Source organism: Entelurus aequoreus, linkage group LG05, assembly GCF_033978785.1.
Source record: "Entelurus aequoreus isolate RoL-2023_Sb linkage group LG05, RoL_Eaeq_v1.1, whole genome shotgun sequence".
Lineage (NCBI taxonomy): Eukaryota > Metazoa > Chordata > Actinopteri > Syngnathiformes > Syngnathidae > Entelurus > Entelurus aequoreus.
This window is the reverse complement of record NC_084735.1, coordinates 77,566,798-77,594,297: the sequence shown is the minus strand read 5'-3', so window position 1 is coordinate 77,594,297 and position 27,500 is coordinate 77,566,798. Positions and strand designations below refer to the sequence as shown.

Sequence of the window (27,500 nt, the reverse complement as noted above, 5' to 3'; positions counted from 1 at the left end):
TTTATTGTTTGTTGACGAATTAGAATGCATCCATAAAATAATACATCCGTCTTCATGTCTTTCATAATGATTGTGAACGATATGCAAAATTCCAAAAATGGTGCACTTCCCTTTTAAATCCTGACTTCATTTTGATAAAAAAAAATCAGCATAAATTGTTTTATTCATTTTTGTTTTGTAGATTAGAGTGTTTTATGTATTGTGCCTTTGAGTTGATGTTGCTGATCAATTGGAATGTATTATTATTAATTGAGTTTATTTACAGGATCATATGGTTCAAGTCGGTCCAAAATGTTTATAGTTTAAATAAGGATACATTTTCTTTTTAATTTCAGGCAAATTGATGCACTTTAAATCTTTTTTCTTTAATGTTAAAGAGGTGTTTTATAGACAAATTATGCTTTTTATAGTTGCGGCATGCAGGGGGATGTTTTCTTCTTTCTAGGCGGGCGTAACAGAATATAATTGAGAGGAGAGCTTTTCTTACCCGTCACCTGTTTATCATCATTTATGTACCAATTGTGAGAATCGGTTTGAATCGACAAATGATTCTGAATCACATCGATGCCCCATGAATCCGACTTGAATCGAATCGTGAGTTGTTGTAAGATTCCTATCCCTAGTTATCACTATAATTAATCACTTTAGTGATTTAATGAAGTACAAACCCTGTTTCCATATGAGTTGGGAAATTAGGTTAGATGTAAATATAAACGGAATACAATGATTTGCAAATCATTTTCAACCCATATTCAGTTGAATATGCTACAAAGACAACATATTTGATGTTCAAACTGATAAACCTTTTTTTTTTGCATACAATCATTAACTTCAGTGTGTAAAGGATATCACCACATGGGCTCAGGAACACTTCAGAAACCCACTGTCAGTAATTACAGTTGGTCGCTACATCTGTAAGTGCAAGTTAAAACTCTCCTATGCAAGGCAAAAAACGTTTATCAACAACACCCAGAAACGCCGTCGGCTTCGCTGGGCCTGAGCTCATCTAAGATGGACTGATACAAAGTGGAAAAGTGTTCTGTGGTCTGACGAGTCCACATTTCAAATTGTTTTTGGAAACTGTGGACGTCGTGTCCTCCGGACCAAAGAGGAAAAGAACCATCCGGATTGTTTTGGCGCAAAGTTGAAAAACCAGGATCTGTGATGGTATGGGGGTGTATTAGTGCCCAATACATGGGTAACTTACACATCTGTGAAGGCGCCATTAATGCTGAAAGGTACATACAGGTTTTGGAGCAACACATGTTGCCATCCAAGCAACGTTACCATGGACGCCCCTGCTTATTTCAGCAAGACAATGCCAAGCCACGTGTTACATCAACGTGGCTTCATAGTACTAGACTGGCCTGCCTGTAGTCCAGACCTGTCTCCCATTGAAAATGTGTGGCGCATTATGAAGCCTAAAATACCACAACGGAGACCCCCGGACTGTTGAACAACTTAAGCTGTACATCAAGCAAGAATGGCAAAGAATTCCCCCTGAGAAGCTTAAAAAATGTGTCTCCTCAGTTCCCAAACGTTTACTGAGTGTTGTTAAAAGGAAAGGCCATGTAACACAGTGGCGAACATGCCCTTTCCCAACTACTTTGGCACGTGTTGCAGCCATGAAATTCTAAGTGAATTATTATTTCAAAAAATAAAATAAAGTTTGAGTTTGAACATCAAATATCTTGTCTTTGTAGTGCATTCAATTGAATATGGGTTGAAAAGGATTTGCAAATCATTGTATTCCGTTTATATTTACATCTAACACAATTTCCCAACTCATATTTGTAGACGAAGTGATTGTGAACGCTGCAGCCTTGCAGTACGCTCAAAACTAGGCATTTGAAATAAAAAGTAAAACGTCACTAATATAGTCTTTTGAGTACCGGTAGTCAAATATGTTGGCACACACAGGAAACGACTCTGGCCAGACCCAAACGAGTCCCATTTAAAGCTTAATGTTGTGGCTTCCACTCCCACATCAACCAGTGGAGTGTTGCTCACAGCCAGTTTCTTCTCCCTGCGGGGAAAATTCAAAGTCACGCATGACCGCCGTAGAGCATCAAACAAGTCATTTGATTGCATGACCTTCTGCAGCGATGGGGTTTAACAGACTCCAATTCATGATTTGGATATTCTCCACATAAGATGATGTCAAAGAGAATATTGTGGAAAAGAGAACAGAATCATCTGGTCCCCCAAAGGCATGAGGCAGATATATTTCGTCTTAAGTGGAATTAGGCTTGGAGCGGCGGTAGGATGCATATGAGGATTTTATAAGTCGTTTTTGCAGTCGTATATACTCAATTCCCCCAAAGGAAGTAATGAAAATGCAATTTATCACTTCCAAATCAAACTTTAGTTCCTACTGGCAATATTTTAAGAAACATTTTCATTGCTTTTTCGGGTGAGCTGGAGCCTATCCTGAGGTGAGGTTTGGTTTAATTAATTAGGATCCACATTAGCTTTAGCAAAGCCTTGGCTATTCTTTCTGGTGTCTGCAGCAATGTGACACTGATGCTGTTTACAACTGATGATCAAGCATGAAACAGGATGTAAACACAAGTTCAACATTCAGCACCTAAATCATAATCTCCAGATTAATAACATTTTTAATCATGCTGACTTGTCAAGCAAGTGTAAAAAGAAGTTAACCACTGCATGCACTCAATGACGCTTTTAGCCTTATTGTACTGAGCAATTTTTTGTCCCCTAAAATCTAAAGCTGTATTAACATTCTTAGTGGTAATAGAAAAACGGTACTGCTGTTGATTTTACGGTAAAATTTTAGCGAGTAAACTGCCAGTTTTCTACTGTAAAATCAACGGTTGTTTTTACAGTGCTTTACTGTTAATGAAAGAACAGTACCACTGTTAGTTTTACGGTAAAATTCTAGCGACTGAGCTGCTGGTTTATTACCGTAAAATTTAAAGTCGTTTTTTCTGTTAATGAAAAAACGGTACCACTGTTGGTTTTATGGTAAAATTCTATTGACTGAGCTGCCATTTTTTTTTTACAGTAAAATCTGTGGTCGTTTTTACAGTGCATTACTTACTGTAAATTGAAAAACAGTAACACTATTAGTTTTTTTGGTAAAATTGTAGCGACTGAGCTGCCAGTTTTTACCGTTAAATAGACGATCGTTTTTACAGTTCATTACTGTTAGTGGAAAAACGGTAACACTGTTAGTTTTACGGTAAAATTCTAGCGCCCAAGCTGCCAGTTTTTTACCGTAAAATCTACAGTAGTTTTTACTGTTAATGAAAAAACGTTACCAACTGTTAGTATTTTGGTAAAATTCTATTGACTAAAATGCCAGTTTTTACCCTAGAATATACGGTCATTTTTACAGTACATTACTGTTAGTGGAAAAAAAGTAACACTGTTAGTTTTACGGTAAAATTCTAGCGCTCAAGCTGCCAGTTTTTTACCGTAAAATCTACAGTAGTTTTTACTGTTAATGAAAAAACGTTACTGTTAGTGGAAAAAAGGTAACACTGTTAGTTTTACGGTAAAATTCTGTTGACTGAAATGCCAGTTTTTACCGCAGAATATACGGTCATTTTTACAGTTCATTACTGTTAGTGGAAAAACGGTAACGCTGCTAGTTTTACGGTAAAATTTTAGCGACTAAGCTGCCAGTTTTTTACCGTAAAATCTACAGTCGTTTTTACTGTTAATGGAAAAACTTTACCAACTGTTAGTTTTATGGTAAAATTCTATTGACTGAAATGCCAGTTTTTCCCGTAGAATATACGGTCATTTTTACAGTTCATTACTGTTAGTGGAAAAACGGTAACACTGTTGGTTTTACGGTAAAATTGTAGCGACCAAGCTGCTAATTTTTTACCATAAAATCTATGGTGGTTTTTACAGTGCCTTTCTGTTAATGGCAAAACGGTACCGCTGTTAGTTTCACTGTAAAATTCTAGCGACTGAGCTGACAGTTTTTTACCGTAAAATCTACAGTCATTTTTACTGTTAATGAAAAAACGTTACCAACTGTTAATTTTATGGTAAAATTATAATGACTGAAATGCCAGTTTTTACCGTAGAATTTACGGTTATTTTTACAGTTCATTACTGTTTGTGGAAAAACAGTACCGTTTTTACTTTGAAATACAATTTATTATTTTTTAAATGTAATAATCCCAGCAGGCACAATACATTGATACAACAATAATTATACATACCGTATTTTTCGGACTATAAGTCGCAGTTTTTTTCATAGTTTGGCCGGGGGTGCGACTTATACTCAGGAGCGACTTATGTGTGAAATTATTAACACATTACCGTAAAATATCAAATAATATTATTTAGTTCATTCACGTAAGAGACTAGACGTATAAGATTTCATGGGATTTAGCGATTAGGAGTGACAGGTTGTTTGGTAAACGTATAGCATGTTCTATATGTTATAGTTATTTGAATGACTCTTACCATAATATGTTACGTTAACATACCAGGCACGTTCTCAGTTGGTTATTTATGCCTCATATAACGTACACTTATTCAGCCTGTTGTTCACTATTCTTTATTTATTTTAAATTGCCTTTCAAATGTCTATTCTTGATGTTGGGTTTTATCAAATAAATTTCCCCAAAAAAATGCGACTTATACTCCAGTGCGACTTATATATGTTTTTTCCTCCTTTATTATGCATTTTCGGCCGGTGCGACTTATACTCCAGTGCGACTTATATATGTTTTTTCCTCCTTTATTATGCATTTTCGGCCGGTGCGACTTATACTCCGGAGCGACTTATAGTCCGAAAAATACGGTACATGTCCTTTAAAACGGACTTTGAAACAATGTTGCAAAATGGTTGTATTTGTAAACTGAGTTGGATCCACATTGTTGGTTGGGAAATGACCAAATTTCAAAGGTCAAAGCCACGTCACAACCTGACATTGAATAAACGTCATCAAAAAGCATGTTGTTTCAACGTTGTGTTTGTGTTGTAGAATATTGGTTGGGAAATGATCAAAATTCAGTGGTCAAATCAACGTCAGAACCCAGCATTGATTAAACGTCATCAAAAAGCATGTTGTTTCAACGTTATGTTTGTGTTGCTCAACGCCAGGACCTAATTCAACAAATTCTCAACGTTGTTTTCATGTCTTGTGCCTGCTGGGATATATCTCTGTAATTACTTTTAGTTTTAAAATATCGCAAGAGCCAACAAAAAACAAGTTGAGGGACGAAAATGGTGGCGATTCGTCTATTTTTGCATGTTTTACCTGAAAGAATATAATTCCAAATTCAGCAGAAGCTGTCCGAATATCCAGTGAAGTATGATGTTCTGCTGGAATAGACCTTCCCTGCCTTGCCTTCTGCACATGTTTTCATTCCATCATTTCTCAGCGTCATGCAGAACCTTTCCCTCATTGTCTTCTATTTTGCTCCAGCAGCAAGAGCAGGAAAGGTTGTGTTGCCCGGCAACAGCGGTGCCAACTAGGCCCTGTTTCAGGGGTTTTCTCCGCGGAAAGAATCCTCTCTCTTTAACATCTGTGATATTTTACTGTCTGGTGTGAGAACCTCCCAGCGTGTTCTTTTTCTTCTGGCTTTTAAAAAAGTATAAACTTTTGCTCCAAGTCTCATCTGCTTTAAGCGTAGGCGTCGACTGCACCCCCCCAGGCTTGTTATCGTTACAAAAACATTGCACTCCTCGGAGTTAATGGAGGAGACGTGGAAACATGGCAGCCACCCTTAAAATAGAATGCTTAAAAAGGGAAAATAAACCAAAGCGGTCAGTTAGCCATTGTTGTTTTTAGTCTGTGGGGGTAACCTTGTGGTTGTTGTCGGGGAAGACGAGCTATTATTGGCATTTTTGCTGCACTCTGCTGTGTGGATCGCAAATTCACCAGTTGAATAAAAAGCAGTGTACCTAATTAAGTGACCAGTGTGTGCATTGTGCTTGTAAACAAACATTAGTATTAACAATTTGCGAAATAAAAATGCAGCAATGGTCCTTTTCCAGTCAGGCCTACTGTGGACCCCACTGCTGCTCCTGGTGGCCTTTATCCAACAGTTTTGCTGATCTGTGTGGTTAGTCCACCTCTGCACTCGGCCCCGACGGGAAGGGCTGACATCACTTTTAAACAATGTCTGTCGGCCGCTGGCCCTTCCTGGACGAGACGGGCGACACAGTAGCGCAAGATGGCGGGCCCCCTCCCCGGGCCTCCTTTGCACTTTGCACTGAGAATAAATAGCACACTAAAACTTTTGCCGATGCTAAACTAGCCTAGTTTTGCTATTTGTCTATTTTTGTTTGTGTTGCGTCACCACCGAATTGGAAAAGTGATGACAAAGGGTGCTGATAGCCATAAAACAGGAAATGAACCAAACCCGGTTGTGGCCGCGAAATACAATACACGATAGGAATGAATTGCAGCAGTACCTATAAAGCGTCACTAGGTGTCAGTATTGGCTCTTCGGCGTTCACACAAAATCTAGCATTCATGGTTAGAATAGCATGCTTACAGTTAGCATTAGTGAAATACCAAAATATATATTACATAGGTGGGGTATACCTACAAAATTAGCTAGAAAAAAAGCTTGCATGCTAATAGGTATCATTCGTCAAGTAACAAAATATTTGACGCTGAGGTGTATGCCTGCAAAATTTGCAAAAAAGCAAGCATGCGATTGCGCCGTGGGCTGTTAAAAAGTTAGCTACGGGCCGCAAAAGGCCTCGGGCTGCACTTTGGACGCCCCTGATGTAACGCATCAGTATGTGTTAGTATCGCTGCAGTACCTATAAAGCATCACTAGGTGTCAGTATCGCAGCAGTACTTAATAAAGCGTCTGTATGTGTCAGTATCGCTGCAGTACCTATAAAGCGTCACTCGGTGTTAGTATTGCAGCAGTCCCCTGTAAAGCATCACTAGGTGTCAGTATCGCAGCAGTACCTATAAAGCATCACTAGGTGTCAGTATTGCAACAGTACTTACTAAAGCGTCAGTATGTGTCAGTATAGTTGCAGTACCGATACAGCGTTTGTAGGTGTCAGTACCGCTGCAGTACCTATAAAGCGTTTGTAGGTGTCAGTATCGCAGCTGTACCTATAAAGCATCACTAGGTGTCAGTATTGCAGCAGTCCCCTATAAATCATCACTAGGTGTCAGTATCGCAGCAGTACCTATAAAGCGTCACTAGGTGTCAGTATTGCAGCAGTCCCCTATAAAGCATCACTAGGTGTCAGTATCACAGCAGTATCTATAAAGCATCACTAGGTGTCAGTATCGCAACAGTATTTACTAAAGCGTCAGTATGTGTCAGTATCGTTGCAGTACCTATACAGCGTTTGTAGGTGTCAGTACCGCTGCAGTACCTATAAAGCGTTTGTAGGTGTCAGTATCGCAGCTGTACCTATAAAGCATCACTAGGTGTCAGTATTTCAGCAGTCCCCTTTAAAGCATCACTAGGGGTCAGTATTGCAGCAGTACCTATAAAACGTCACCAGGTGTCAGTAAAACATAAGCAGTACCTATAAAGCCTCGGTAGTTGTCAGTATCGCAGCAGTACTTTTAAAGTGTCACTATGTGACAGTATTTCAGCAGTACCTATAAAGCATCACTAGGTGTCAGTATCGCAGCATTAACTAAAAAACATCACTAGGTGTCAGTATCACATCAGCAGTATCACATCAGCAGTACCTATAAAGCCTCGGTAGTTGTCAGAATCACAGCAGTACTTATAAAGTGTCACTAGGTGTCAGTATCACAGCAGTACCTATAAAGTGTAACTAGGTGTCAGTATCGCAGCAGTAACTATAAAACATCACTAGGTGTCAGTATTACATCAGCAGTACCTATAAAGCCTCGGTAGTTGTCAGTATCGCAGCAGTTCTTATAAAGTGTCACTAGGTGTCAGTATCACATCAATAGTACCTATTAAGCCTCGGTAGTTGTCAGTAACGTAGCAGTACTTATAAAGTGTCACTTGGTGACAGTATCATAACAACAGTACTTATAAAGCCTCGGTAGTTGTCAGTATCGCAGCAGTACTTATAATTTGTCACTAAGTGTCAGTATCACATCAACAGTACCTATAAAGCCTCAGTAGTTGTCAGTATCACAGCAGTACTTATAAAGTTTCAATAGGTGACAGTATTCCAGCAGTATCTATGGAGCGTCTCTAGGTGTCAGTATTACAGCAGTACCTATAAGGCATTACTAGGTGTCAGCATCGCTGCAGTACCTATAAAGCGTCACTAGGTGTCAGTATCACATCAACAGTTCCTATAAAGCCTCTGTAGTTGTCAGTATCGCAGCAGTACTTATAAAGTGTCACTAGGTGTCAGTATCATAACAACAGTACCTATAAAGCCTCGGTAATCGTCAGTATCGCAGCAGTACTTATAATTTGTCACTAGGTGTCACTATCACAGCAGTACTTATAAAGTTTCAATAGGTGACAGTATTGCAGCAGGATCTATAGAGCGTCTCTAGGTGTCAGTATCACAGCAGTACCTATAAGGCATTACTAGGTGTCCACATCGCTGCAGTACCTATAAAGCATCACTAGGTGTCAGTATCACAGCAGTCCCCTATAAACCATCACTAGGTGTCAGTAAAACAGCAGCAGTACTTATAAAGCCTCGGTAGTTGTCAGTATCGCAGCAGTACTTATAAAGTGTCACTAGGTGTCAGTATCACATCAACAGTTCCTATAAAGCCTCGGTAGTTGTCAGTATTGCTGCAGTACTTATAAAGTGTCACTAGGTGTCAGTATCATAACAACAATACCTATAAAGCCAGGGTAATTGTCAGTATCGCAGCAGTACTTATAATTTATCACTAGGTGTCACTATCACAGCAGTACTTATAAAGTTTCAATAGGTGACAGTATTGCAGCAGGATCTATAGAGCGTCACTAGGTGTCACTATCACAGCAGTACTTATAAAGTTTCAATAGGTGACAGTATTGCAGCAGGATCTATAGAGCGTCTCTAGGTGTCAGTATCACAGCAGTACCTATAAGGCATTACTAGGTGTCCACATCGCTGCAGTACCTATAAAGCATCACTAGGTGTCAGTATCACAGCAGTCCCCTATAAACCATCACTAGGTGTCTGTAAAACAGCAGCAGTACTTATAAAGCCTCGGTAGTTGTCAGTATCGCAGCAGTATTTATAATTTGTCCCTAGGTGTCAGTATCACATTTCAGTATCAGAGCAGTACCTATAAAGTGTCACTATGTGTCAGTATCACCCTCCTGACCCCAAAAGGGCCAAGCGGTCGAAAATGAATCGATGGACAGATTGTGTACGATATATTTTTTTTACCGGTAGCCATTATTAAAATGAAAGGATGCTGGTGCCACTTTGAAATTATTAAAATTTCTTTGTATTTGTATAATATACAAGTTGAAAGCAGTCCTCTGTAGGTCGAGCTGAGCGATATTTCGGTAAAAATTATTGTTAGTGTGATATCTTGTTGTTTTTCCACTTTTCAATGTTGCCCTAATTCTTCTCCCAAAATGATTCATGTTTGATTTTATGTATTGCTGGAGGGAAATACAAATTGAGCTCCGAGTCTGCAAAAGGCCCCCGGGGGCCACACTTTAAACGGCCCTGTCTTACTTGGGAGGTTGCACTCCATTGTAGTTTTTCCACAGTCTTAACAAAGAACAATGTAGACATAACCTCCTTAATGGCTCGCCAGCTAAGGTAATCTCCACAAAGATAGCCTCCCTGAACTTCCCTCTGCCAGTGTCTTCGCTCCGGGACACTTGTGCGCCTCCTCCACGTCTTTCCCAGCCTCCTCTCCCACATTCAGGGGTCTCAAGTGGGGCCAAAAAAGCCTCCTCCTGTCTCTGTTTCCGGGAATGTGCCCCCGCCCCCCTCCCTTTTACCCAATGTAGTAAGTAGGCTGTGACGTGGCAGCCATTGTTGAAAGCCCAGGGCCCCCATTGTCACGGCGAGGGACAGCAGTCCAAACAACTCCCCCTCCTCCTGCTTGAATAAGTAGGAGTTGTCGTCTAGAGGGGGGACAAGGAAAGGGGACTTTTGCTATTTATACACAAAGTGCAACCATTAGGTCTTTGTCCGGTGGGGATTATAGACAATCAGCTCATAGACAATAGCAGGAAGCAGAACGTTACTGTCATACTGAGAATGGCAGCAAGACCTCCGCTAGGGCATGAAAACATATTTTTGGGTGTCTGGAACGAACTCATTGGGTTTCATTATTTCTTATGCTTCGGTTTTTCACAAGATTCAGTTTTCGGATTGTAACAAAAACGAAAATGCCACTGTTTTATTTGACCAAATAGACACGCCATAGTCAGTTCAAAAGCTAAATTAGAATATCTCTTTGCTGAGGTTGTCTATGAAAAGGAGGCCAGCCAGGTGTACGTTGGTACACCTCACTCTTTAGGACCTTAAGAGCTTGCATTGGACATCCATTTGACAGTTGGGGCTTTTAGTTCGATGCTATTGTGCCCGTCCGGCATTCAAAGGACCCAGATTTGAACGGAAACAGGAACTGGACCAGGGGCCTTCTGTATTAAGGGCCGTACGCACAAAAACCTGGCGTAAGCCCATTTCACGGCAAAGTTGAGACGTAACAAGAGAGAACTGAACGTGGAAATGTTATTCCGGCTGTGCCAACATTTGATTTAAACAATGTAAAAGATTGAGGCAAGGACAAACAATCTAAGTTTTTGCCAATGGATTATCAATCAATCAATCAAAGTTTATTGTCTGTTTTTCCATTTACCGTAAAATGTTGTAAAATTTTTTTTTTAAAAAACACAATTTTACAGTAAAATTTTGTAAATGTAAAGTTTTTACTGTAAAATCGACAGTCTACTTAAAACAATTTATATAATTAATAATGAAATCCAGAGGCAAATTCATACATTATTCGCTGTCACAAGCGGCCCTTAATGGCAGCCATAACTGCCATGTGGCCCTCAATGAAAATGAGTTTGACATCGCTGCTGTAATACATCTGATACTGTTTCTGCGGATTGAAAATCATAACGGGCCACATGTGGCCCGCGGGCCGTATTTTGCCCAGGTCTGATCTACATTGAAACCCGCTTTTTTTTTTGCACTGAAAGTGCTTCAAGAAGTTAGTATTTTCATATAGGAGATACAGCAGGTTGATAATATATATTCTGTGTGAAAAAATGAACCCCATTAAAAACACCATAGGACAATTTGTTTTAATCAGCCCCTTAAGTCATCCATCAGCTATAAAATGTTAAAAGGATGCCCTTGCCTGTGTGCGATGTGTTGAATCAGCAGCACACATCTATAATCTGTAGCACTTTTTCTGATCAGAAACATTTTTAGCACACTGACGGTGCGTTCCATGCGCGAGGCTGTGGATTACATCCCCGCAAAATACATAATGAAAGACGATTTTTCATACAGGAGATATATTATGGAAAATAAATTAAAACGCCAACAGACACTAAAATGCATCAAGGTCATTTGTTTAAATAAGCCCCTAAAGCAGGCCTAGGCAATTATTTTGATTCGGGGGGCCAAATTTTGAGAAAAAAATGTGTCTGGGGGCCGGTGTATCTGTTTTTTAGGATCACTAATACAAAACCTCACAATAATGTCTGATTGAAAGCTAAAAACGTTATGACAGACCGCCTTAAAAAACGGAATGGAATTTTGAGTTTTTTTACTGAACGAGACACCCAGAATGTACATGAAAATAAAGAACGTGGAATTTACTATATTAACTATGAACGATAAAACACTGAATATTGACAACATATGAACGTCACACCCCCTCTCGATCGACATATTTTACAATCGAGCGAAAGGCAACAAAAATGCAACAATCAAAGTTTATTGTCTGTTTTTCCATTTACCGTAAAATGTTGTAAAAAATTTTTAAAAAACAACACAATTTTACAGTAAAATTTTGTAAATGTAAAGTTTTTACTGTAAAATCGACAGTCTACTTAAAACAATTTATATAATTAATAATGAAATCCAGAGGCAAATTCATACATTATTCGCTGTCACAAGCGGCCCTTAATGGCAGCCAAAACTGCCATGTGACCCTCAATGAAAATGAGTTTGACATCGCTGCTGTAATACATCTGATACTGTTTCTGCGCGTGAAAATTCTCTGGATTTGAGCATACACTATTTTTAGTAGGAAATCCACGCATGAGACCCCAAGTGGGTTACATCTACACATAATTGTTTGTACTTTTGGTGGCATTCTTTAATAGGATCCCAGCAGGTTGCGACGTTGTGTTGATTGGTTGTGTCTCCTCAGGACCCCAAGCATTCTCAACAAGGAGCCGACAGAGAGGAAGCCAAAGAATGACAAATCCTCTGTCCCGCTCAAACACGAGTTTGACCCCACCGGTAAGAAACCCCCTTTTGCTTAAACTCTGCGTGATGCCGTTCATTTAAGGAAAGTGCTTTGGCTTTTTAAAGTTGGATGGTTCAAACTAAGGCAAGCCAAGTTGTACTTTTTTGGGCTTGGCTCACCAGAACAAGCAGATCTAAGAGTAGGAATGAAGCGCTCAAAGGCAACACTTAATAAAAAAAAAAGAAAAGTTGTTAAGGTGGTTCAAGTGGCTGGCAGAGCTTTAACGCCGATCCGAAACCCGCCCTTTCCTTCACCCTGGAGTCTTGCTGGCTCCTTTGTGGGGGCCAGAGGACAAACCATTATCCACTCAGCTCTCTCACATAATAATTGGTTTGAAGTGGGGGGCGTGGGGGAACATTGGAAGGCCAAGTGTGAATCACAGGGCTTTGGCGAAGTCAGAAAGGAAAAAAATCTGAGTCGAGTTATCCTGTGCGTCATGTTGTGAATGCAAATACTGCTGATAGTGAAGTCCGAGGATAAAATCAGTACATTCATACGTCCTTGTTGTTCCTTCTTTGGAATAATGCTACACATGTTTACAGTCCCATCGCCAAGAAGCGAGCGACAACAGAATATCAAAGGTCTTATTACAGAACCTTGTGGAACACCAATTGTTTTGGTACAGGATGTTCTCAACTTGATTTCAACAGTTCTCCTCAGATGGGGTCATTCCTAAGTCACCCTCCCAAAGTGACTTAATTGAATTCAATCCAATCCACTTTATTTATATAGCACATTTACACAACAAGAATGTTTCCAAAGTGCTGCACAGCCATGTTAAAAACAATATTAAAAACAATATTATGCTACTCCAATGACTGAATTAAAAAAAAGAATAAATGAATAGAAAACCAATACAAAAACAATATAAAAAATAAATATGATTAAAAACGATTTTAAAGGGTAAAACCAATTAAAACAGTAAAATAGACATCAAAATTTATTAAAAAAAACACAGGACAACAGAGGACAGAAGACCACACAACTCACATAGTGTTAAAAGCCAAAGAATAAAAGTGGGTCTTAAGACGAGACTTAAAACACTCCATTGTGGAAGCAGTTTGAACATGGAGGAATTCAGAAAATTTGATTGTAAATACGTGTATTTGGTCCTTTTAGCACAGTGGTTTTTGATAGCAAGGCCATTGGATAGAACACAGATTATACAATTATTAGCGATATTTCCTTATTGTGTCTTATGAAAAGCACCTACCGTATTTTTTGGATTATAAGTCGCAGTTTTTTTCATAGTTTGGCCGGGGGTGCGATTTATACTCTGGAGCGACTTATGTGTGAAATTATTAACACATTACCGTAAAATATCAAATAATATTATTTATCTTATTCACGTAAGAGACTAGGCGTATATCAGCAATCGTCACACACACACGTCAACCAATAAAAATATGGCGGGGGCGGGTCATGGCAGAAGTGCATTGTGAAAAAAAAGATGCTACCTGCTACTACAGATTGTTTGGTAAATGTATAGTATGTTCTATATGTTATAGTTATTTGAATGACTCTTACCACAATATGTTACGTTAACATACCAGGCATGTTCTCAGTTGGTTATTTATGCGTCATATAACGTACACTTATTCAGCCTGTTGTTCACTATTCTTTATTTATTTTAAATTGCCTTTCAAATGTCTATTCTTGGTGTTAGATTTTATCAAATACATTTCCCCAAAAATGCGACTTATACTCCAGTGCGACTTATATATGTTTTTTTCCTTCTTTATTATGCATTTTCGGCCTGTGCGATTTATACTTTGGAGCGATTTATAATCCGAAAAATACGGTACTTTGGTTTCAAGTCCCTTCAACGAAAGCATGTAAATACCAGCGGGCTTAATACGGAACCAAATAGTTTTAAGAGCAATATAGAAAGATCTGAACTGAATTTCAACACAAATTTTTGATCCCAAAGACCAAGACTGTACTAAGATGCACAGTGGAACATGATAGTAAACTAATTGGATACAAAACAGATGTTCTGTGTTAAATGGACTTACAACAGAACCTTGCAGAACACCAATAGTTTTACAGGGAGTTCTTGACTGGATTTGAACTTAAACCTTTGTTTGAGCCCAGCAACATGTGGTTAAATGACATTGTACTAAGACTACTAATGTGTACAGTGCAACTTGAGAGCAAACGGATTGGATCCAAAACAGATGTTTTGTATTAAGTGGGCTTAATACAGAACTTTGTGCAGGACGAAGGGCCTGATCTACTAATACCACGCGCTAAACAGCAAGTGCTAGCAATAAAATAGTGTACTATTACACATTCTATTCATAACTGGTGCAGACCGCCTTATTTAAATGAAGTTTTTCAATTCACCACGGAGACTCTGCACATTCATGTTATCATCATGTGGCGTTTTGCTATGTTTTCAAACATGCAGGAGACATATATCACATTTTATGGGCAATTTAGAAACAGTCGTGCAGTGCATCTACATCAGAGCTGGGCAAATATTTTGACTCGGGGGGCACATTGAGAGAAAAAATGTGTTTGGGGGGCCAATGTGTATGTGTGTATAAATGATGTATTGTTGTGCTCGTAGCGTGAAAGCTAGACAACTTGAAGTATAGTTGACACACAAAAAACGTGTGCGTCGTTTATTCATCAAAGCACAAGCAAGAATGAACGCTTTCATCACAAACACTCAAATATCGCGGGAACAACAAACCTACTGACGGACACTTAAAGGGGCCGCGCCGAACACATTTAGATGTAAACATCTGCTGTACAGTATGTGTGTTTGGGTCCTTTTCAGGAACACTAATACCAAATGTCAACAACGTCCGATAGAATTCTAAAATCATACCACCTCAAAAAAACGTAATGCAATTTTACAGTTTTTTACTGAATGGGACACCCAAAATGTACATGAAAATAAAGAAAGTGGGATTTACAATATTAACTATGAACAATAAAACACTGAATATTAACAACATATGAACGTCACTCCTCTTTTACTTCTCAGACCAGCTCCTCGATAGTCGTGTATCTTTTACAATCAAGCAAAACACAACACAAATGTAAGAAACAGCAAAATATGAACGCAAAGGGTAATAAACACCTACAATATGATAAACTTCAATTCTATGCAGAAATTTGTTGTAAAAATGCCCACTCTAGTTTGTTCCTCGTCTGAGCTGCTGTGACGTAGATTACCGTAATAACTCGTACAACACTCAAAAGCGCAGATTCCGACCATTCAAATACTTTCGATAGTTCAAGACTTACGGTCATTGAAAATATACGCACATCATAATGGCGGCGACAGTTTTGATGATTAAGATCTAAAAAAATTAGGTAGAACATCCAGCGGGCCGGATTGAAAATCATAACGGGCCACATGTGGCCCGCGGGCCGTATTTTGCCCAGGTCTGATCTACATTGAAACCCCCTTTTTTTTTTGCACTGAAAGTGCTTCAAGAAGTTAGTATTTTCATATAGGAGATACAGCAGGTTGATAATATATATTCTGTGTGAAAAAATGAACCCCATTAAAAACACCATAGGACAATTTGTTTTAATCAGCCCCTTGAGTCATCCATCAGCTATAAAATGTTAAAAGGATGCCCTTGCCTGTGTGCGATGTTTTGAATCAGCAGCACACATCTATAATCTGTAGCACTTTTTCTGATCAGAAACATTTTTAGCACACTGACATTGCGTTCCATGCGCGAGGCTGTGGATTACATCCCCGCAAAATACATAATGAAAGACGATTTTTCATACAGGAGATATATTATGGAAAAGAAATTAAAACGCCAACAGACACTAAAATGCATCAAGGTCATTTGTTTAAATAAGCCCCTAAAGCAGGCCTTTATTTTGATTCGGGGGGCCAAATTTTGAGAAAAAAATGTGTCTGGGGGCCGGTGTATCTGATTTTTAGGATCACTAATACAAAACCTCACAATAATGTCTGATTGAAAGCTAAAAACATTATGACAGACCGCCTTAAATGAAAATAAAGAATGTGGAATTTACTATATTAACTATGAACGATAAAACACTGAATATTGACAACATATGAACGTCACACCCCCTCTCGATCGACATATTTTACAATCGAGTGAAAGGCAACAAAAATGCAACAAACGTAGCGAAATATGAACGCAAAGGGTAAAAAAAACCCCACCTACAATCTGATATATCTGATACATCACTAAACTGTAAAAATCTCCTTCGCGTCTGTCCTTGACGCCCGCATTTCAGGCTGGCCGCTCTGAAAACACTCTGTGGAAACGCTCCCCACCCACACTGCTTGGTGCCTCGTCTGAGTTGCCGTGACTTAACCATAGTAACTAGTATATCATGCAAAAGTGCAGATTCCGACCATTGAAATACTTATGGTAATTTAAAAACATCATTGCACATTATAATAGCGGCTACGGTTTCATTTGGGAATGTCCGGCGGGCCAGATTGAAAAGATTTAACGGGCCGCATGTGGCCCCAGGGCCTTAATTTGCCCAGGTCTGCCCTAAAGTCACCCAGCATGCAGCTATAAAATTATAAAATGATGTTGCTGAAAAGACGATATGTCAAATATTCTTATTTCTGACAGTCCAATTAATTTGCCCAGGTCTGCCCTAAAGTCACCCAGCATGCAGCTATAAAATTATAAAATGATGTTGCTGAAAAGACGATATGTCAAATATTCTTATTTCTGACAGTCCAATTAATTTGCCCAGGTCTGCCCTAAAGTCACCCAGCATGCAGCTATAAAGTTATAAAATGATGTTGCTGAATAGACGATATGTCAAATATTCTTATTTCTGACAGTCCAAACATGTTGACACACACTTAAGGATTCTCTGACAATCGTCTGTCTTTGCAGCAATCTGTGTAACTGTCAGCACGTACTTTTCCGACGTGCTAAATGAAACGCAAAATAGTGCTCAGTGTTGATGAATCACATTGCGCGTGCCATATAACATATTTGCATCTTCTCCTACAAGTACTGTGGTCATTTTGATAATCGGCATATATTCTGAAGAGAGAGACGCTAAATAGATTGCGCTCCTTATTCTTCTCACTTAACAAACGCAATCCACTTTGCACACGTTTAGTAGATCATCTTTGCGGGTGCTATCAAGTTTGCATGTGTTTAAACAAACCTTTAATAAGTCAGGCTCTAATAGTTTTCAGTGCGATACGGGAGGTTCTGAACCGGATCTCAACAAAGTTTCAAGCATATGTAATATATAATATATAGATAATGTGGAGTGAAACTAACATTGTACATCGCTCACTGTCATACAAGTGTAAAAGTAAATAAAGCAGCAACAACAATAGGCCAAAGAAGAAGCAAATCTAATGATTAGTGTCCCTTGAAGTCACATTACATCATGCTCGAAGGCGGTTCTTCTTTTATAATGGTCGCGAGGAAAAAGCCCCCCCCCCAAAAAAAAAACCATTCAAATCACTGAATTGTTTGACTTCAGGGACAACCAACCGTACATTTTGGGTGTAACTTTCCAGTCAACTTGCTGTAATTTTGCTGCCTTTCAAAAATGATTCCTGCTAGTTCGAACCCCTGATCTTTCACTTCCTGTGCGGGGATATCCCCCCCCCATGCCTGCATCCGACAGCTGCATGAGGAATATGTGCACATTGATCAAAACTAAACACTTAAGTAATGAATAATACTGCACGCCACATTATCATTATTATGATTTAGCATGCAGCTTTCTAAGTGTGTGTCGATGACAGGCCTCGTCCAGCGATGTGTGATAATCCAGAGAGATGAAAATGGATTTGGCCTGACAGTAAGTGGAGACAATCCTGTGTTTGTGCAGCTGGTCAAAGAAGGTGAGGATCTCTCACACATACCACCACACACACACGCACACACACTTTATAAACATGAGCTTCCTCTTGTTTTGATGCTTCATAGATGGAGCTGCGATGCGAGCGGGCGTCCAGACAGGAGATAGAATCATTAAGGTGATGTTTTATGTTTTTCTTGGTTTATGTTGGTGGTTGATATCCATGACAAGAAAGAAAAGGCGTGTCTACGGAGGTTAATTTGTGTCTACGAAAGGTTTTTGTGGACATTGAATTTATGTACCTTAATTTTTAGCGTTTGAATTTGATGAACTACATTTTTTTGTCATCATCAAATTATGCTGACAATGTCATTGAATAAACATTTGTGAGCAAAATGTAAATTTTTAAAAATTCAGTTTGTTAAAATGCAGTGTTTTAAAATTCAGTGTGTAAAAACTCAGTGTAAAAAATTTCACTGTAAAAATATTGGTTTAAAAAAAATTCTGTGCAGACAAATTCAGTGTAATAAACATTTAGTATAGAAAAAATTCAGTGCAGAAAAATTTAGTGTAATAAACATTTAGTGTAGAAAAAAATCAGTGTAAAAAATTCAGTGTAATAAACATTTAGTGTAGAAAAAATCAGTGTAAAAAATTCAGTGTAATAAACATTTAGTGTAGAAAAAATTGGTGTAAAAAATTCAGTGTAATAAACCTTTAATGTAGAAAAAATTAGTGTAAAAAATTCAGTGTAATAAACATTTACTGTAGAAAAAATCAGTGTAAAAAATTAGTGTAAAAAATTCAGTGTAGAAGAATTCAGTGTAATAAACATTTAGTGTAGAAAAAAAATCAGTTTAAAAAATTCAGTGTATTAGACATTTAGTGTAGAAAAAATCTGTGTAAAAAATTCAGTGTAGTAAACATCTAGTGTAGAAAAAAACAGTCTAAAAAATTTAGTGTAAAAAACATTTAGTGTAGAAAAAAATCAGTGTAAAAAATTGAGTGTAATAAACATTTAGTGTAGGAAAAAATCAGTGTAAAAAATTGAGTGTAATAAACATTTAGTGTAGAAAAAAATCAGTGTAAAAAATTCAGTGTAATAAACATTTAGTGTAGGAAAAATCAGTGTGAAAAATCAGTGTAAAAATTCAGTGTAGAAAAATTCAGTGTAATAAACATTTAGTGTAGAAAAAATCTGTGTAAAAAATTCAGTGTAATAATAATAATAATGGATTAGATTCGCGACCCCAAAAAAGGGACAAGCGGTAGAAAATGGATGGATGGATGGATTTACATAGCTCTTTTCTAGACACTCAAATCGCTTCCCGGAGAAGTGAGAACCCATCATTCATTCACACCTGGTGGTGGTAAGCCACTTTCATAGCCACAGCTGCCCTGGGGTAGACTGACAGAAGCGTGGCTGACAGTTTGCGCCTACGGCCTCTCCGACCACCACCTATCATTCATCATTCATTCACCAGTGTGAGCGACACTGGGGGCAAGGGTGAAGGGTCCTGCCCAAGGACACAACGGCAGCAATTTAGATTTTAAGAAGCGGGGAGCGAACCTGTAGCCCTGAGGTTTCTGGCACGGCTGCTCTACCCACTACGCCAGGGATGTCCAAAGTGCCGCCCGGGGGCCATTTGCGGCCCGCAGGTCATTTTTTAACGGCCCCACGGCCCATTTTAAAATACGATTAAAAAAATTAAAAACATAAAAAGTGGTATGAAAGACCAAACAGGTGAAATGTAACAAGAAAATGTTGCAATGTTTACTCTAATAACACAAATCTGCCATGCAGGCTGTTTCTTTCTTTAAAAAATAATAATGAATCAAAATCAATGTTATTATGAATTATTGACCTATCCAAGGCTCCAATTACGTCACATTAAATATTGCACTTTGAGATATTTTTTTGGGAAAATGTTGCATATTTTGTGTTTGCCATATAAAAAATTGAGCTGCTTTTTTTTTAAAGAAGGTCCTAAAACGAACAAACAAAAAACATAAACAACAATACAACTTATAATTGACGGATAGATCTGAAGTTGATCTCGAGATTATTGTGTTAAAAGTAAACAGTAAAAAAAATGTATGATTTATTTTTTAACACTTTAATGAGTAGGACCCTTTGGTTCCCCAATAATTTTTGTGTGATTTGTTTTTAAGTGTCATCGCTCAAAAAATAATAATGAATTAAAATCAATGGTGTTATTGACCTTTTTAAGGCTCAAATTATTATATAATCTCAAATATTCCACTTAAAAATTTTATTGGGTGAAAATATTGCATATTTTGTGTTTTTTCCATAAAAAAACAGGGTTTTCTTTGACAAAAAGAGCATACGACTTAAATCTTTAAAAACGTTATATTGACAGATAGACCTAATATTGATCTAGAGATTTAAAACTTGAATAATAATAAAAATAATAATACTGAATAATGACACATTTTTTATATTTTTTTAACCAAAACCCTTTGGGGTCCCTGGGATCAAGCCTGAGTGGAGGCCTAAATGCATATTTTTTATACATATATTGTATTGGTTTTTAAAATAAAAAAATATCAAAATGGCCCCCGCTTGCTTTGATTTTTCAGTGTGCGGCCCTCAGTGGAAAAAGTTTGGACACCCCTGCACTACGCCATGCCATGATAATAAACATTTAGTGTAGAAAAAATCAGTGTAAAAAATTCAGTGTAACAAACATTTAGTGTATGTTGCGGGTTCGCTCAAAAACTATATAACCATTCAACCAATGGTGGCTCAGTCGCAGATTTCGAGTTGGGGATGTTTATTGGACCAACTCCAGGTCACCCGTGCACAGTGTGCAAAAATATATACAGTGCAAAAATTGGTGAAAATGAAAAGTAAATACAAAAAAAAGTAATTATTTACAAAATGCAGGAAATAAAAAAATCCCCAATCACTGTTTGTACTATTCTCCAACTCTCCACAACCAACCTGCTTACCTACTCACACCCCGACTGAATGAACAAACTCCCTTAAATAGTCCAAGCCCCTCCCTCCGACATACCACTTACAGGGAAAAAGGGTGAAAATACAAATGTGTACCCTTAATGTACATGTCTAGATAATAATTGACAATATTTCATGCTAAACAGATCCAGTATATGTCTATATATCCATTACATCATCAGATGCAACTTATTATTTAGCAACTACATGAATAAATAATAAGTCCACCTGATCTGGTCCACTGGTCACATGATCTCAAGACAAGGCGCACTTACATGGCATCATATTTTGCTCACACATTTTTATTTAATTATAATAATTTGAAATAGTTCATATCACAAAATAAAAACGCAAAAAATTCAGTCACATACATTTAGTGTAAAAAAAATAATTTTATAATAAGGACACAAATTGACCTCCATAGGTGTGCAAAGTTAGGCTCAGGGGCTATTTTGCGTCCCATAGCTTACTTATTGTTTGCCTGTAAAATATTGTAAAACATTGAATTTAATTCAAACATGATTCACATCGGCTTATAAAGGAGGTTAAAGGTCACACTGAGTAATTTTAGAAGGAGTTGAAACATAAAACGTTATGTCTGAAATAGGGGAAAGTGACCGAGGTCATTGGTAATAGCTTACTGCTTTGCGAGTAATACATCAAGGTTAAATTAAATCCGCTGAGTCGCAAAAAACAAGCCATAAAATGTAATACTTAAAAAAAAAAGTGTATATGAAGAATTCAGACGCAATAACAGATATCTCTCTTTTCCTTGTTTTGAGTACAATTGAATGTTGCCTCAATTTTCCCTTTAACCGTGAGTGAAGAATGCACTACTGACCCAATAAGACCTGATCCGTCCAAAAGAAAAATAGATTATACAGTATTATCTGCTCACAGATAGTGGTTGTTTGAGCACACTGCATCTAGCCCTGGATAGTCCCACTCACTCCTTAATGCAACAGTAACACTCAAGATTCTCACAGGAGTGTGGCAAAGACAGTAAATCAATGTTTTTTGGGGAGCTTTTCATGAAACAGCCATCCTGCTGATGTGACTTGTAATTTAATCATTTCCAACAACCAAAATAAAACTCTCAATTTTGGAAAAATGCACTTTTATTACAAAATACTTATTTTGATAATTCTGTACAAATTTTACAGCAAAAAAACGATAACTCCAAAAAAAATTTTTTTTTTTGGCAAAAACAGTCTGGCCCTAAAAATGTGTGAAAACACATCATTTTTACAGAGGAATGCTTATTCCATCACTGTAATGGATTAATTTCATCCAAAAAAACACCTTTTTTGGGGGATCCAGGGTTTCCATTGACAGCTGCATCACAAGACAACAACAGCAGAGTAAACACATGATTCAGTTGGTCATTGGATAGAGGAGTGTATAGACACGTATCCTGTACAACAGTGGTCCCCAACCACCGGGCCGTGGCCCGGTACCGGTCCGTGGACCGATTGGTACCGGGCCGCGGCCGCACAAGAAATTAAAAAAAACAAAAACAATTTTTTTTTAGTTTTTTTTATAAAATCAACATAAAAAACACAATATATACATTATATTAGAGATGTCCGATAATATCGGCCTGCCGATATTATCGGCCGATATAAATGTAATATCGGAAATTATCGGTATCGTTTTTTTTATTATCGGTATCGTTTTTTTTTTTTAAAATTAAATCAACATAAAAAACACAAGATACACTTACAATTAGTGCACCAACCCAAAAAACCTCCCTCCCCCATTTACACTCATTCACACAAAATCAATCAATCAATCAATCAATGTTTATTAAGGGTTGTTTCTTTCTGTTATTAATATTCTGGTTCCTACATTATATATCAATATATATCAATACAGTCTGCAAGGGATACAGTCCGTAAGCACACATGATTGTGCGTGCTGCTGGTCCACTAATAGTACTAACCTTTAACAGTTAATTTTACTAATTTTCATTCATTACTAGTTTTTATGTAACTGTTTTTATATTGTTGTACTTTCTTTTTTATTCAAGAAAATGTTAAATTTATTTATCTTGTTTTACTAATTTTTAAAAAAAGTACCTTATCTTCACCATACCTGGTTGTCCAAATTAGGCATAATAATGTGTTAATTCCACGACTGCATATATCGGTTGATATCGGTATCGGTAATTAAAGAGTTGGACAATATCGGAATATCGGATACCGGCAAAAAGCCATTATCGGACATCCCTACATTATATATCAATATAAATCAATACAGTCTGCAGGGATACAGTCCGTAAGCACACATGATTGTATTTCTTTATGACAAAAAAAAAAAAAAAAAATTTTTTACTACCCCCCCGGTCCGTGGGACAAATTTTCAAGCATTGACCGGTCCGCAAGTACAAAAAGGTTGGGGACCACTGCTGTACAATACATCATGTACACAGGCAATAGGTGGGATTTTTCCCACCACACTGGGTTGACCTTTCTTGATTACGTACCGCTCAGATTTATCAGGAAAGCGTCTCCTTTTGTAGGCGAGGGCACCGCACGCTCACTGATTTCTTCAAAGTTACTCATTCTTGATGCTCTAATTGAGTTACGATCAAGGCAAAACAGACACGAGGTGAGCGGACATGGGTGCTGACGTTGGATGATGTCATCACATTTGGATGCACTGATTGGTCTTGGTGGCTTTGTCTGTATGTGCCAGAAAGACAACATGGCCCTTGTCGCTTTCTGAACTAAAACGCAATATTCAATAAAGATAAAGATGCGGAAAATATAGTTTTACCTCCTGGTAGAGAATGACGTAGACCAGGGGTTCTTAAATCTTTTTGACCTAGGGGCCCAATTTAAATATTACCACTGAATTAGTAATCTTCATCTTGATTTTAATCAAATTCAATAATTATATTTAACCTACTAACAGGATAAAACTTTATTTTAAAACGTGTTAATTGCGAAGATTGTCATCAACGCTTAGGTCAGACTGATTACAAGAATAAATACTAGTTATATATAATTTAAAAGAAGAAAAAAAAAAGGACTCATAAAAACTGATGAAGAATTAATTTACATACAATCAAGCAGTGCTAAAATAAATAATTTCTAACTAAATAGTAATAATAATATATGTTTCCTAAATAAGACTAAAGTGCAAATAAAATAAAGCTTCATCGCTTTAGTCATAATTATTGCGCTTTAGAAACTTCTCTATGACTTTAGCTCCAGACTTTTTCTGTTTGTTTCATATTGTCATTACTGCCACAGGTGGTTTAAAAGAATATTACAACTGAGTACCACTACGGCCCATACGGACCACAGCTGAAAAACAGCCATTTTTTGGCGGCCCTCAAGGTGGCATTCGCAGTTAAGAAACACTGGTGTAAACTATTTAGTGGTACTCACAGCTCGAATTCAGCAGCAATGGCATTTATTGTTTTTTGCGCCTGAACCGTTTATATATATTTATGTTTGTATTATTTAAAAATTTCTACAATTTATCGCAATCTTTCTGTTTGTATCAAAATGAAAATATATAAAGTTTATTGTAAATCTATTACAATGTGAACTTTTGAAAATATATACTTATTAAACTGGTATAACTAAATAATGCAATAAAAATATAACCGGCTCAGGTTCATAGCTTTGGAAATAACAGGGGGCGTGGAAACGACACATGGGCAACGTCACTCTACTGCAGTGTGAGGCTTGTTTAAATATTATTTTAAATACTTAATACAATTGGAACGAACATGTTTGGTATTCACGCACATATTCATGCTGCTTTTTGTTACTATAAATTGTACTTCGTAATATTTTTTAATAATAAAACTTCCATTATCTTATTCCATTATCTTGATTTTTAGCTCTTTATTGACCAAATTTCAGCTTTTTTATTCACTTTCCATGTGGATATTCATTGAAAATTGTACTTTAACAACCATTTAAATGTTTTCAACATGTATATATATATATATATATATATATATATATATATATATATATATATATATATATATATATATATATATACACTACCGTTCAAAAGTTTGGGGTCACCCAAACAATTTTGTGGAATAGCCTTCATTTCTAAGAACAAGAATAGACTGTCGAATTTCAGATGAAAGTTCACTTTTTCTGGCCATTTTGAGCGTTTAATTGACCCCACAAATGTGATGCTCCAGAAACTCAATCTGCTCAAAGGAAGGTCAGTTTTGTAGCTTCTGTAATGAGCTAAACTGTTTTCAGATGTGTGAACATGATTGCACAAGGGTTTTCTAATCATCAATTAGCCTTCTGAGCCAATGAGCAAACACATTGTACCATTAGAACACTGGAGTGATAGTTGCTGGAAATGGGCCTCTATACACCTATGTAGATATTGCACCAAAAACCAGACATTTGCAGCTAGAATAGTCATTTACCACATTAGCAATGTATAGAGTGTATTTCTTTAAAGTTAAGACTAGTTTAAAGTTATCTTCATTGAAAATAAGGACATTTCAATGTGACCCCAAACTTTTGAACGGTAGTGTATATATATATATATATATATATATGTATGTATGTATGTATGTATGTATATATGTATATGTATATGTATATATATATATATATACATATATATATATATATATATATATGTATATATATATATATATATATATATATATATGTGTGTATGTGTGTATATATATAAGTATATGTATATATATATATATGTGTGTGTGTGTGTGTGTGTGTGTATATACAGTCGTGGTCAAAAGTTTACATACACTTGTAAAGAACATAATGTAATGGCTGTTTTGAGTTTCCAATAACTACAACTCTTATTTTATTGTGATAGAGTGATTGGAGCACATACTTGTTGGTCACAAAAACATTCATGAAGTTTGGTTCTTTTACGAATTTATTATGGGTCTACTGAAAATGTGAGCAAATCTGCTGGGTCAAAAGTATACATACAGCAATGTTAATATTTGGTTACATGTCCCTTGGCAAGTTTCACTGCAATAAGGCGCTTTTGGTAGCCATCCACAAGCTTCTGGCAAGCTGGTAATCCTCCTTTTTCATTGTCCCATTTAAAACACCAGTTCCTCCTCCAAACATATTGCTGGGTATTGTGGCCAAACAGCTCAATTTTTATTTCATCTGACCACAGAATTTTCCTCCAGAAGGTTTTATCTTTGTCCATGTGATGTCAGATGAAACAAAAATTTAGCTGTTTGGCCACAATACCCAGCAATATATTTGGAGGAGAAAAGGTGAGGCCTTTAATCCCAGGAACACCACACCCACCGTCAAACCTGGTGGTGGTAGTATTATGCTCTGGGTCTGTTTTGCTGCAGTGAAACTTGCCAAGGGACATGTAACCAAATATTAACATTGCTGTATGTATACTTTTGACCCAGCAGATTTGGTCACATTTTCAGTAGACCCATAATAAATTCATAAAAGAACCAAACTTCATGATTTTTTTTTGTGACCAACAAGTATGTGCTCCAATCAATCACAAAAAAATAAGAGTTGTAGAAATGATTGGAAACTCAAGACAGACACGACATTTTGTTCTTTACAAGTGTATGTCAACTTTTGATTGCGACTGTATATACGTGTGTGTGTGTATATGAAAGATTTTTTTTAAATATGGTGTAAGTTCAACAACATTAGCATAAAGCTATTGCGGATAACTAGTGGATGCTAGCACAAGCTACTAGCTCAATTTTGAGCTCTTTTTTTGACCAAATATTTGCTTCATTCTATATGTTCTGATTTCTGTTTTTTTTTGACAGGTTAACGGGACCTTAGTCACTCAATCAAACCACATTGAAGTTGTTGAGCTTATAAAGTGTAAGTATTCGCTTGTTACCTAACCGTCATCATCAGGGTTAGGTTTGAAACGTGAATTACATAACTACAGTATTTGACTTATTTAAGGTTAATGAGGTGAGCAGTACAGTACTTTTTGATGTAATTAAACACTCTTCAATGGCAGCCGGCTCCTACGTAGCCCTGACAGTGCTGGGCAGACCTCCAGGTCTTCCTCAGATCCACCTGGAGGAGCACGAGGACAAAGAGGAGGAGCATGAGGAGGGCAAGGGAGAGGAGGAGGATCAGATGCAAAACTCACCTGGCGGCGAGCGACGTGGCAGCAGTCCTGAGGCACACCCTGCCTCCCCCTTGTCTGACGGGGTTGGACCTTGTTTTTTTAACATTATATTTCAATAACCATATCACAGAATATAAATGTGTTTTTTGGTTAAGAGTGTATGCAAACGAAAGTTGTCTTTTCCAGGATGGATCCACAGTTTCTTGGAAAACCGAGGTTGACGAGGGCGATTATGCCGTCTCTTCGTTCGGAGACATGGCTAACGAAGG

At 37.4% G+C, this 27,500-nt stretch overlaps 1 protein-coding gene across 2 annotated transcripts in view; it reads left to right on the top strand.

Moving 5' to 3' along the window:
* Positions 1 to 27,500, top strand: part of LOC133651057 (rho guanine nucleotide exchange factor 12-like) — a 63,843-nt gene that overhangs the window by 4,379 nt on the left and 31,964 nt on the right. For both annotated transcript variants that reach the window (XM_062048962.1, XM_062048963.1), the window contains exons 2-7: positions 12,261 to 12,352; positions 18,097 to 18,195; positions 18,281 to 18,330; positions 26,915 to 26,972; positions 27,118 to 27,314; positions 27,418 to 27,500. The exon at positions 27,418 to 27,500 is cut by the window's right edge and continues 22 nt beyond it. In XM_062048962.1, coding sequence (XP_061904946.1) covers positions 12,261 to 12,352; positions 18,097 to 18,195; positions 18,281 to 18,330; positions 26,915 to 26,972; positions 27,118 to 27,314; positions 27,418 to 27,500 — 579 coding nt within the window. The remainder of the gene's footprint in view (positions 1 to 12,260; positions 12,353 to 18,096; positions 18,196 to 18,280; positions 18,331 to 26,914; positions 26,973 to 27,117; positions 27,315 to 27,417) is intronic.